The sequence below is a fragment of the Lissotriton vulgaris genome, chromosome 3_1, assembly GCF_964263255.1.
Source record: "Lissotriton vulgaris chromosome 3_1, aLisVul1.2, whole genome shotgun sequence".
Lineage (NCBI taxonomy): Eukaryota > Metazoa > Chordata > Amphibia > Caudata > Salamandridae > Lissotriton > Lissotriton vulgaris.
The window spans coordinates 1,616,103,386-1,616,117,217 of NC_141689.1; the positions used below are offsets into that span (position 1 = coordinate 1,616,103,386).

Sequence of the window (13,832 nt, forward strand, 5' to 3'; positions counted from 1 at the left end):
TACAAGTTGAACATTTCTAAAACTCAAATACTGTATGTTGGCCAGGATCCCCCGGCTCAAATTAGAACCGTGACAGAAGCCACATATTTAGGCATTAAAATTGAACTACCACTATCCACTATCCTGGAATTAAACCTGAACACGGTCTTGAAAAAAGTAAATTCAATGCTGGAGAGAATAGATCATTTTAATTTATCTTTATTTGGGCGGGCCAATGTTTTAAAAATGTCGGTACTCCCCACGTTTATATATATGTTCCGTGCCATACCGCTTGAATTCCCTTCTAGCTGGTTTAAACAGTTAGAAAGGATGTCAGCAAGATTCCTATGGGGCTATAGGCGTCAGAGACAGGCATATAAAAAGATGATATTGTCTAAGGATAGAGGAGGCTGGGGTATACCGTATTTCCTGTTTTATTATTTGGCGTCTGTTTTGCAGTTTATTAATCCCTTGCTGATTGGTGAAAGGGCATGGATTCTACCGAGCCACTCCCCATCCATTTATGAATTTGCATTGGGGGAGGAATGTCGTGGATGTTTGATTAAAGTGATAGAAACTAGTTACTGTAAAAAAAACAAATTCAAGATATTGAAGTCAGCCTATATGGCATGGAGATTAATTAAGAGACAACTAGGTATTTAAAAAATTACTGCTTGCGATGATCGTCTTGTTTCTTTCGCTGAACTGCAAGATACATTTAATCTACCAGGAACTGATTTTTTTAAGTACTTACAGATTCGTAGCTACATTAATGCTTTAGGCTTCCAGGCAGAATCTCAATTGAGGAGAATTCCCCTTATTGATAGCATGTCTAAGAAAACATCGATAGGACAATATTATAAAATTCTTATTCTGTCATGCCCGGATGATATAGAGATATATCAAAGTAAATGGTCAACAAAGTTAGGTAGGGATTTAATTAACATAGAGGAATCAATTAGATTAGCAAATAGAATTTTAATCACAGGAAGATCACGCTCACAACATTATATGGCTTTATATGACCTTTATTATACGCCTGGCAAGATATCGAAATGGGGGGCGACGGTGGGCACCACGTATAGCAGATGTGGGGAATTCGCAGCTAATGCACTACATATGTTTTTCCTGTGTCCAAAATTGACTAACTTATTTTCTTCTATTGAGCAATTTTTGGGTGTACTGCTGGGATCAACAGTTATTATAACGGGGGAGATGGTATTGATAGGTGTAACGTCAGATATACTTTCTGAAGTTAGGAAACGTTTTTTGTTCATTTGTATGGCGCTAATACGTGCTTGTATTACGCATGAGTGTATTAGTCCTGCTCCCCCGTCTTTTGAGACTTGGTGTGCTCGCCTGTTAGCTATGTATAATTTGGAAGTGGCTATATATAGGACTAAGGGCCGAAGAAAAAGGACCATGGGAATGAAGATCTGGGCAGCGGTTATGGACTGGATTCAAGGGAAAACTGCATGATCATTCCTCTTTTTTTTCTGTATCTTTTCATATATCTATTTTCATGATTTGGCATTTTATTATGTTATCTTTTTATGTAACATTTGTTGTTATCTGCTCTGCTCGTGTTGCATAAAATGGGACAAAAATCTAATAAAAATGTTTTTTTAAAAAATGATCTTGTCACCAAGACCATTGACATTCCAGCTCAACACTCTTATCCCTGATCCCGGACTAGTACGAGACATTTACCCCACACCGCTAGCATTATATTGCAAAACTGTCACCTGATGCAAAAGGAATAAACATTTTGCTAATAATACTGCACTGATTACATTAGTAGTTTCAAAACGCCCCCCCCACAACTCTTGACCCCCCACCCTCCAACCTGCACCCCTGCAAGTAGCTTGCGCACATCTCCAACCAGCAGTGTGCCTGTCGCCCTAAAACTAGTCTCCAACTAACTAAAAGTAGTAAATGGAGGGAGGGCCAAACGACCCGCCCGTCTCCCCCATCCAATCTTGCCATTACTTCTTCACTCCGGGCTGGCCCAGTATAATTCCTAATCTAAGATAGTTAACCCGGAGAATCATTCTGGACCCGCACCCTTCCCTCGCTCATAACATACAGCAAATTAAGTCCTGCAGTCATCAATATGGGTTCTCCTATTGTTCATCTGCTTCCTCCCGACCTCGATTCTCCGCCTCTGTCGAGTGTACACTCTCCAACCAGTCCGACGCCACCTCAGGATTATAAAAAAAACAGGTCTTCCCGTCAAGTTCCAACCGAAGACGGGCTGGAAACAGCATGGCATATTTCAGCCCCTTGTCTCTCATCTTCTTTTTCACCGTCAAGAAGGTCGGACGTTGTCTCTGTACGGCTTGAGTAAAGTCTGGAAAGAAGGAGAGGGTCGCGTTTTCATATTTCAGGAGGGGCCCGCACGCTCCGTCTGTAGGATCGCATCTTTGTTGCGGAAATTAAGAACCCTTGCAATCTTGGGGCGGGCGATGTCCTGATTCATGGCTTTCCCCCAGGTACCCTTTGTGCACGCTCTACAGTGAAGAAATTGCTTAGTCCATTAGGCTTAAGGTGGTTAAGAATAATGTCCTCGACGAACAGGTCCGGTCTTTGACGCTCTGATTTCTCGGGCACCCCAAGAATGCGGACGTTGTTGCGCCTGGCCCTCCCTTCATAGTCATCCAGCTTACGATCTGTAAGGACTCTTGAGGCTTTGAGGTCCCGCACCTCTTGTTGCAGCAGGGACACGTCGTCGATCAGGCTGGCCGTCTTGACCTCCAGTGTCTTCACATTCTCACTCGCCTTATTAAGATCCACCTGCACCAGCCCCATCTCAATCGTTACTGTATCCAGCTTATTATTTAGGACCTCCACTTCTGACCCAGGGATGACTGAACCTCATCTGTCATAGTTGGCTCAGTGGGGCCAAGCACAACCTCTTCTCCGCCCACCTGTGTTCTTTTCACCTTCGTCAGTGAACCCTTGGGCATGGTATATTGGTCCAACTTGTTGGATTGAACACTTCTGGATCCCTTGGAGGATCTGGGCAGGGATCTATCCACGTAGATCTTAGTCGCCATCTCACTCCCTTGAGTAGTAGTGCCAGGTACGTTCTGGAGCCCACACTAAGATTTTGTGTCACAGTGTGTCTGCACCCCCTTGACACCTATCAACATCAGAACACCATTCAGGCACCCCCAGGGCCTAAGTCAGTCCAGCTCTGATCCTTCAGCGGATGACAGGTCAAATGAATTCCACCACACCAAGGGCTATCGCTAGGCGAGTATTATATCATGCCCCGTTGCACCTCCAGAGGCATTCCCGCTGTCACGAGGCTCAGTCTGCCCAGGTGTGGGTAGTCGACGCCGCGGGACGACTCCACTGCCTCCACCAGGCTTGATCGGCTACTCGGGCCCCAGGAGGAAAACAGATAGCTGGCCTGGCAGCAGAGAGTCTCCTTTGCCAAATAAGTCACCGTCCGGCGCGTTGCACAGGCCACAAGATGAATTCCTAGGGTTTGCCCCTCGCCGCCTCCAGCCCAGCGAATTCAGCAGACACTCTGCGCGTCGCGCCACATCCAGCCCCGATATGCCTAGCAGCCGATGGCAACAAGCGGACCAGGGGGGCTGGGGAGGGGGGCCCCTGTCCCCAACTCACGTTGCCCTTGCACTGGCCTCTTATTTCTTTGGGGGTATGCAATTTTCGTTGTCCTTGTTTGCATGGTTTTTTTTTTTAACCCCTCATAGCTCCCGGGGTAGCATCACTGTGTACCTACGGGTCCGTAGCAGACACGTCCATTATGCCCCGCCCCCTTTCACTCCTGCAGGGGGGGCGCCAAATGGATCCGGGGGCGCTCGGGCGAGGGTCAGGCCGGACCAGGGACTTCCGGTTACCGGCCCCTGTTGTTGACGCACTCGGGGCGGGCACCACACGAGGTCCTGGTTTCACCAGACCTCCAGGCCCCAATTTACGGGACTACATATCTTCGTCTCCGAGCCTCGGAGACAGCTCAAAGTTGGTGCCGCAGGCGTCGCTTCCTCTCGCGAAACCGGGAGCGGGGCACAGTCCCAGGATATGGGTCTGGATAATGTGGCGAGGTAGGGAGGTGAGCGGAGCCGGTCTCCTACGCGGCCATCTTGGTCACTCGCTAGGCTCCTCCCATCCTTAGACTTTTTAGCCGTAGGTTCGAGCAGCCCAGCCTGGACAGCAGAATTAATTAAATCCTGCAAATCAGCCCTGGAAATGTTCAAAAGGACATCCTCCTGCAGCTCCTGGACAGTATTCTGCTTGGACATGGATTTCATAGGCATCGGAAAGGAAGCCCCATCACTCATGGCGGCAAGCAGGAAGAGCAAACCACACAGGAAGCCCAACACATACCAGGAAGGGCCGAGCTACTCCCATAAACATTGCCCCCAATCAACCAAGTCCTGTGAAACATGAGACTTGGAAACCTCAAAGGACAGCCTGCAGTCTCCCCCCAAGCCTCAGAACAAACACCATGGCCGCGGGAGCCGGATGCTGCTGGAAGACACCTGCACCGGAACTACCGGCGGCCAGAATGCAAGAAAAAGCTCCCCGCCCCAGCACATGCGCAGGGAGCACGTTCTGGCCAAGGAGCAGGAGTACAGCTGACTGGAACCCTGCTGCGGCCGCGCACAGAATATGCATCAAAGTAAACAAATTTCACAGAAAAGCAATTAAAAACTCACAGCACCGCATACACAGCCTGCCCTACTCGGAACCGGCAACAGAAAACACGGAGCACATCAGTGTTCTGACCGCCTTTGGTCAGCAAAAGAAAACAGGCATGGCGGTGGGTGGGAGGGGCTTATGTGACCTTTGCCATAAATTTAAGCGTTTTGATTGGCTGTTGGGAGGCAGGACTGCCTCACTATGTTAGGACTAGGACTAGGAGAACCTATGAGGGGGTAATGGTGGGACCACATGAGTATAAGCAAGAGCTAGGCACTGTTAATCAGAAACATGAGACACATATCAGCATCACGCTTGCAACAAGATCTGTCATTCTTCTTACCACGATGTTCAGATTCCTAAAGGAGGACAGATGTAAAAGAAGATTGAGCTTATGGTCCGGCATTTTCAGAAATACATTATAACTGAAATGTATTTTGTCTTGAGCAATCTACATGGTGACAGTATATTAAAATGCAACGCTGCTAACATGTGTTTAATTGCTCCAGGGTTAAGGCCCCGAAGTGGCAAACATTTCTTAAAGAAGTCTGTCACAAAATATTTTGGCCTGTACTAATTTGTGGTTCTTTGTAATAAATTGGACAAAAACGACTTTTGGTATTTACAGGTATCTAGTACTTGTGTCATAAAATATATGCCATGTTGGGTATAATTTAAGGCCCATTTTGCCACTCTATTTCTTACTCAGTGTTGTGCTTAATGTGTAACAAAGTAAATGTATTTACCACATGCAACAAAGACTGCCATGTACTGTGTAAGGTTAACTTTTAAAATGTTAGATTTAGCCATGTATTGGAAGTTTGATAAAGTGAAAGAAGCAACTTAAATGTTACCCTGTAATTATTTTAGATATTCCATTTTGAGTTAAGAATTGGTCATTGGTAAAAGACATCAAAATATTGCACGCTTTCTAAAATTCTACTTTCATTTACTGGCAGGATGGAGGCAGCCTTGTTGGAGACGTGAATGAAGACGGGGAGATGACTGGGGAGAAGATTGCCTATGTGTATCCTGACGGAAAAACAGCACTTTATGGAAAGTTTATAGATGGAGAGATGATAGAGGGAAAATTAGCCCACCTCAAATTTATAGAGGAGGGCAGACCTCATTTTGATGTGGTGCCAGACAGTAAGTTTGATCAATCTCTGAACCTTTGTGTTTTCGGAACCCGTACAGTAGTCAGAATGTGTATCCTAAATTCACTTTGGTTTCGTGTTTGCATGTGATATTTAAATTACTTGTAGCGCAATCAATTTTTGAATTTTTTTATTTTACAGAAAACTTTGTTGATAACATTGTCCAAAAAACACTTTATGCTTTGTTGTTAATTTATTAAATCTGTGCATTATGTTGATGGCATTTTGCTTAATGTGTTATCTATACACTAAACATTTTGTTGCATTAGAAGTACATAAACTTCAGACATAACTACACTAATATCAAGTAACTTGTCTGGTGTATTGTCTACCTCATTATGTTATTTAGACGTTTATATAATGTATAGACATTTCTCAGCCAGTTGTTGCAGGAAACAATAAATATGCTAATTTGTTTATCAATATAAAAATATGATACCCAGCTGAAAGGAAATGCCGAGTCTTTTGGGATCGGTATCCTTTACATGGTGTGTGTTAACAAGCACGTTTGACCATACCATACAAGTGGATATAATGATGTAAACAACGTTTTGTGTTTGTTGAAACTCGAAAGCAGGAGTTACGAGACAATTAGTTCAACAAAAATGAATATATCCTCTGTTTTACCCTGCGGTTTAAAGTTCTTCTCTTTAGGGCAGTCTTTAAAGATGTTCTACACTGCTCTCTGCCAAACTGGATCTAACGAGTACTAAGAACAGTGTGGCAAAATGGTACTTTGTATAAAATACCCTGTTGTACCACCTTCATCCCTTCCCTTGAGCAATCTCCCACGTTAGAAGCATTTATATATTATTGTGTGATAAAAACATCATAACAGCAGATACATTATTTTATCTAACTACAATTTTTTTATTAATCCCTCCTCCTTTGAACACTATTCGTATTACTCTCTGTTAATTGTCGAAAGAAACTTCCAGCATATGTGCTTTCCTAAACTATATATATGTAGCCTTTTCTATGATTTCGTGCAAACCTGGGATGTGTAAGAAGTGTTTTCGATGTAGGGTGTACATGCATTCTAGAAATTGGATACCTATGTTTTTCCCAGTTGGCACTTTGTGGTGCTACCAGTTGAAAAAGAAATGTGTCATATCTCATATCTAGTGAATAATCTTTTCTATATACTTTTCACACAGGCCTTGAAATTCACATACAATTTGGGGTTTTAATTAATACAATCGTAGCGACTTACATAGGGCTTTAATAATATTCTGCATGTCTCAATCTTCTTCCTGTACATCCCTGCATGGTATTTAAATCACTTAAAATGTCCTTCATGTTTCTGTGTAGCTAGTACAACCAAGGTTGTACATGCTTTCAGTTTTCTTACATGAACCTCTAAACTGAGTATTTCCTTAATGAAAATGACACTACCCATGCTACAATTAGTTCAAAAATATAATTAAGCCTGTTACTTTCTTTTGATAATTTAGAACCTCTTTGCAATAGATGTGGAAGGGACACTAACGCTGAAGCCCAATTTATGCCAATAAACTATTTTCCCTAATAATCTAATGTACTACCTCTAACAGGGTTCCGAATGCACAAGGTAGGTCTAACATGATAGCTTAGAACTAGTGCTTAATTTGTAAAAAAAATAAATCATAATAAGTGCCAGGGCCCTTGTCAGGAGTCCACTGCAGCTTGCACCACCCATTGCCCATGCCAGTGCTGCCAATGCCAGTACAAACACAACTTCTAACCATCACACTCTTATAAGTCTGACAATTCAGACTATTCCAGCCCCCCCTCCCAACCGATCAGAATGGCTTGGGCGACAGGTATTCCTTATTTTTAAGGTACATTATATTAGTAATATACTGTTGCTCTGCTAAGTTAGACAGAGAGTGCCACCTTGTGGCAAACTGCTATAAGTGCTGGTGTTGATAATCAAGTGCCAGTGCTGAGCACTGGAAATCAGTAGCTCAAATTAAGCACTGCTTAAAACTGCTGCAAATTTAAAATGGGCATGCACTCATATGTGGTTGCTTCAAAACTGATGTTCAATGCTACAAGACTAAAGAATCCCCTCAATGGCATTCGTAATTGTACTGATGGAGACTGAAGTTATAAGAAAGAGTGAACTCTCAAAAATACAAGGAGATAAAGTTCGCAAACATAAAAATAAAAGTAGCTTCTCTTGTTACTAATATCACCTCAAAAGGCAAAGGCCTCTAAACATCCAATGGCAAATTGCCTATGACTGTCCACATTCAAACTATGACTAAAACATTTGAAAAAATAACATATTACATTTCATACATATGTAATAAACACAGAAGAGGTATTAATATTTATATATGTATGAAACATAATATTATTCTTATTTTTAATGTTTTAATAATAATTTAATGTTGTCCAATTCCATTCAACGTATGGGTTTAGAGGCGTTTGCCGTTTTTGGTGATATAAGTAACAGAGGATGGCTGGATCGCTGCCTGTTACTAGCAATGTGACAAGGTAAGTTTGAATCCATCCCTCTTGCAACCATGTTTCTAGTTCCTTGTATATTGATCCAGCATATCTAGCAATAGTGGATTTCTCCAGGTCCCTAGTGAAAGACCAATACAATAACACTACGCACTATCCCCCTTAAAACATACACTTACTTTTCTTCAAATGTCCCTCCGGTCATAAGGTAACAGAAATTCCTAAATAATTCGGCCAATCAATCCTTATTCAAGGAAAATATTTCTTATTCCTTTCCAGTTCCATGAAGCCTCTGGTGATCCACAGCAAGTACTAGCTCCCAACTATTTTGCTCAAGATGGAGATGAAAGCCAGTGTGCTAAAAGGCTTGTGTTCCACTGTGGAGACTGTGCTTAAGGCCAGCTGTCCCAGAGGAACCAGGTATAGGAACTTAAAAGTGATGGTACCCATTCGATAGTTAAAGTGAAGTTGGCAATGAATCACTTCTTCATTTTACCCATTTACAAATTTACCTGAACATTGCATTAAGGAGGAAAAAGTTCAGAAGGTTTTCTCATTCATAAGCTTTTATGTGCTGCATGAACCCATCACATACAATGATATGTTCCGCCTCTTAGGAGCAAAGAAGCTGTTTCTGATGGGCATCAATGGTTAGAATTATTTTCCTTGCCTAGGTCTACTATTCTGTGACAACAAAATAATCCATACCATGACTAGTCCCAAAAACACAGCATGATGCTAACAAACAGCATCATGTTTACGTGTTTCAGCCAGTCACATTGCCTACCTCCACCAAACACTTGAATGCCAAGATTCTATCTTGGCTACACTTTGAAAAAAGTGAGGGCCAACTACCTGTTTGTGTCTTCAAATTCTGCAACTATGTGTATGGTAACACTGGGACAAGGATTTCTACTTGGGGCCCTATCATGGTCAACTTGAAATTTGCGCAATGAATGGTGGGCAAGCATCAATTGCACAGTTGAAGCCATGTTCCTGTTATTTATATGCCCAATCATTAGTTTGTGTGCAGGTGTTAAAATCACATTTTACATCAAAATGTGCTCTTTATATAAAGCTCAGCCTAGCTGAGAAAAGGGTAAAAAAAAATTGTTTTATATATCTGTAGTTAGGAAAAACTTCATAAACTGTACCTCAAATGAAGAAAAATGCAATATGCACATCATATGAAAAAATTCATAATATGTGCCTCAAACAAAGAAAAATGTAATATATGAATCTTAGAAAAAACTCCACAAAATGTCCCTCAAATAAAAAAAAAATTAAAATGTACTTCTGTGCAAGTCCAGCTGCACATACTTTTCATTAGGCATGTAAATGGCAGAAGCACATCTGCAACTGTGCATACTGAGCCACGCCCACCACTGTTGATGCTGTTACAACCCCGGGTGTTTCAGGCAACCGGAGAAAGCAAATAGATTACAATTTAAATATGTTAAATAATCTGGGTCTGTACAAAGTACACACAAATAGCTATTGTTTTTCATAGAAGTGGTTTTGACATCCTTTTAATATTGAAGATTACTTTTCCTGTGGCTATGTAACATACTATTAGGCTTAATAAAACAGACAAATGTCGCAGTTTGGTCACTCAATTTAATTACTGTATCGATTTCTTTTTTTTAGGCTCAATTTTCAATTTTGATAAGTCTACTTCATCTTGCATTTCTACAAATACACTTCTTCCTGATCCTTACGAGTCAGAGAGGTAGTTTTATTCCCTAAGGATTTTTAAATTCTTAAGTGTTTCTTTCTGTCGACAGTTCATTTAACCTGCTTGATTATAAGGTATGAGTGGCGAAACCGGTTCTCTTCATAACAGATAAGGCCATAGAAACTGGAGCTGATAGCTTGCCACTGCTATGCATGAGTTACATTGTTTTTAGGGACATTCAAAAGTGAATGGTACATTTTCTAAATCTTTCATAATTCGTAAGTGAGATGAATATGCATGGTTATTGTCTGGGTGCAGTAGATATTGTTTGTCCTAAAATTCGTGTCAACTCATCTTTGCAATTGGGTGAGCTGAAGGGACCTGCATTTAAGACTCATTGAAAGTGCCTTCCATTAATGTAGTGGGCACACATGCCCTATCGCTGTGCGTTGTTTATTTAATTTTTCAAACAAACATAGGGGCATATTAGCAAGAACCTCGTTAAAGTTATCGCCGTTTTAGCGGCAGGAAACTGCTGCTAAAACGGCGATAATGGGCTTGCTAATATGCGTTATAGAATTCCAATAGAAGCCCAGGTTAGATGTCCTGTACATCTAACCTGGGCTTCTATTGGAATTCTATAACGCATATTAGCAAGCCCATTATCGCCGTTTTAGCTGCAGTTTCCTGTCGCTAAAACAGCGATAATTTAACGAGGTTATTGCTAATATGCCCCTGCTTATTATAGGAAAGTCCCTGAGTACAAATCTTCCACAAAACATCTCATATGTCTGTGTTTAAACTTAATCTCTCATACATTTTCAGAAAATATGACATAATAGGTTTACCATTCCTAAATATATTGTAATAAACCAGATTAATTTGTGTTATTTCAACAACTTTTAAATATCTAAATATCCCAAGATATGTAATTGAGTTGGCCAATATTCTGGTCAACAGAGGCCTTTGAGTTTGGGCAGAACCAAATCCTAAATTATATAGTATCTTCTGTGCGGAGTGTGCAGTCCTGGACACTGGAACACCCCTCATCTCACCACTCTTGAGTCATCCACAGCAATGTTTTCAGCATACCATTGAACTACCCTGGTGGCCATTTTGAACAACTGTTTACAGAGTACGTATTTCTGGGTAAATTAAATAATACATTTTGAGCCATTATAATCATTCTAAAGCTCTCTCAAAGCACGCAGTGTAGCTTGATTTTTCTAATTAATACAAGATGTAAACTCTATTTTGACACCTTAGGTACCAAATGTGCTCCTAAGTAGTATCAATTTGAATGGGAGCAGTGAGTCTGTAGGCCAGATTTACAAGCATTTTAATTGTGATTCTCTCCCAATGGCAAATAGGAAATCAATCTTCCTAATGTATAAAACTCATGAAGTTTTATTTATGGATTCCTTATGTGTTGCAAATCGACCTACCGCATGAATATTAACGAGGTAGGTCGCAGTTTGCGACACATTAGGAATCACGACCATCACAGGAATGGTGGCCAGCTGAGGTCAGCAGACCACCATGTCTGTGATTGCTTTCTAAAAAAGCAATATTTTTTTGTTTTTTTTATAAATGCAACCCAGTTTACTTCAAGGAAAATGGGATGCATTTAAATGGAAAAAAATGGAACCATGAAGTTTAATTTTTAAAGAGCAGGCACCCGTTCATGGAGGCATTGCCTGCTCTTAAAAAAATATCATTATTTACATTCTATTGGGGACCCCTTTGCGAATGGATTACCACTAGTTTTAAACTCCTGGTTAAGTATTACTGTTTTACAACCCGAATTGAGTCACAAAACAGTCATACATACCATGCCGTTATGGTAAACACACACCTTCCAAATACCGAATCATAAATACAAAATTAGATTTGATAACAGTTTACCGAATCGCATTTTTCACTTTTGAAAAAGCATTTTTCCAGTTCCAAGCCATCTTTGTACATCTAGCCCTATAGTCTTTCTCTGGATATGATTAAGTTTGGCAGGCAAGCTGCACATAAAGTTGGAAAACGTTATTGAAAAGTGTCCCAGAAAATCATACCTAAGTAAATATCTGTTCAAACCTCCTTACTACAAAAACAGTACAGCGTGCTTATGAAGAACTGGTGGGAATATGCGAACCCAACACGCTTATATTTTATAACAAAGGGTTTTAAAATCTACTATTTTCCACAAATCTGTTCTGGACTGATTTATTCAGATTTAATAAAATGCCATCAAAATAAAATACAAAAGGGTTCTTTCATTGACATTGGCTTCTATTGAGCAAAGCAACCCACTAATATTATTTTCTTTCTAAATGTATAAAATAATCCAACAGGTTTTAAAATGAGTTACATATCTTAAAGTTGCTTAAAGATAAATATCAGTCACAAAAACATATTGTTTTCTTGGAACCCCACTCTCGCTCCCCCCAGACATGTGGATATGCCCAAAAATAAAAATGGATTTAAAGAGCAACAAAGTAGGTCACTGCTCCACCAACCCTCAAGCAGTTCCAAAAAGGGAATCCAAGAATTAAAGAAGCAAAATGGAGTTATGCTGGGTCAGCTGCCATTTCTTAGCTCTGAAGCCACAACCGCATTTTTTGTCCTTTGCATTGACTGATTTTCTAAAAGCAAAACTTTGTTATTTCACCTAAGGGTGTGTATTAGTGCGGGAAGGGTAGTATGTTTGTTCTTTAACCGTGTGCATTATCTATGGACAGTGCAAAATCAATATTCTCTTGTACAGCTGTAGTTGTAATATTTTTGAAGCATACAAATTTTGACTTGATGTCCCCCTCTTCCCCTCCTCTGTACCTTAGGGTGTATGTAGCTGAATCGCTTATTTCAAATGCTGGAGAAGGACTGTATGCTAAAGTATCTGCTGGACCTAATACAGTTATGTCATTTTACAACGGAGTGCGCATCACACATCATGAGGTAATGTATACATCACAATGCCCTGCAAATCTTTTCCTTATTTCTGTATTACTTACTCAAACGTGGTGAAGTCTGTCTTTAACAGCACTCCGGGCTGCTTTCCAAAATGTTACACAGATACAATGACTAAGCATTAACCAGAACTGAGGATGAACAAAGAAAATATAAAAGTCAACTGCAATGTCGACACACAGGATTCACAACCACAACACCAGTTAAGCAATTTGCAGAAAATACTCCACAGGCCTTTGTCATCACAGTTCTACATCACACTTGCTTTTTGTGGTGTCATTGATCCAAGGCATCCATTTTACACATCCTGATGGTACAATTGTGGGCAATTTTTATTTCATATTTCCAACATTATGATATCTCACCTCCAGGCCAATCTTTCACGTGTTTCATTCATTATTACAACTACTGTGCCTCATACCTTTAAATATTGCCTGCCAGCCTCCTTCATGCTCCCTCTCATTCCTCAATTATCCCTCTCATGCCTCAATTTTCCAGTATTCTATCAGCCTCCCTAATGTTTCATCTACCTCCCTCACCTTTCATCCTGTAGATTCAATTCTGCATATACTTGCTGTCTAATGTGGACTCTAAACTACTGGAATTCAGTGTGTTCATGATGAATGGTGTCATAGTAGGCACATGACCCTGTAAGCGCATCTTTCCCATTTGAGTGTAAGATCTCTTAGAGTACTGTTAAGCCCCAGAGCCAGAATCAAATATACTGAGTACTCAAAAAGAAAAAAAAATGATACAATTGCGATGTTTCATCTGACTAACATGGTGGCATATCTGTGATGAAATTTGGAGCGGTTGGGTATTTACCGATCTCTGATCTGGCAGAACTAGAAGTCATAATGTATCCTGTGCAGTTAGGCAATTAACATTCCTTAACTTTAATAGTCCAGTTTCCTGTCATGAGGACTCTCCGTGTTGTGTAG

General features: G+C 40.8%; 1 protein-coding gene across 1 annotated transcript in view; it reads left to right on the top strand.

The window, feature by feature from the left end:
* Positions 1–13,832, top strand: part of SETD7 (SET domain containing 7, histone lysine methyltransferase) — a 172,631-nt gene that overhangs the window by 121,857 nt on the left and 36,942 nt on the right. The window contains exons 4-6 of the mRNA XM_086962101.1: positions 5,610–5,799; positions 9,906–9,987; positions 12,762–12,879. Coding sequence (XP_086818227.1) covers positions 5,610–5,799; positions 9,906–9,987; positions 12,762–12,879 — 390 coding nt within the window. The remainder of the gene's footprint in view (positions 1–5,609; positions 5,800–9,905; positions 9,988–12,761; positions 12,880–13,832) is intronic.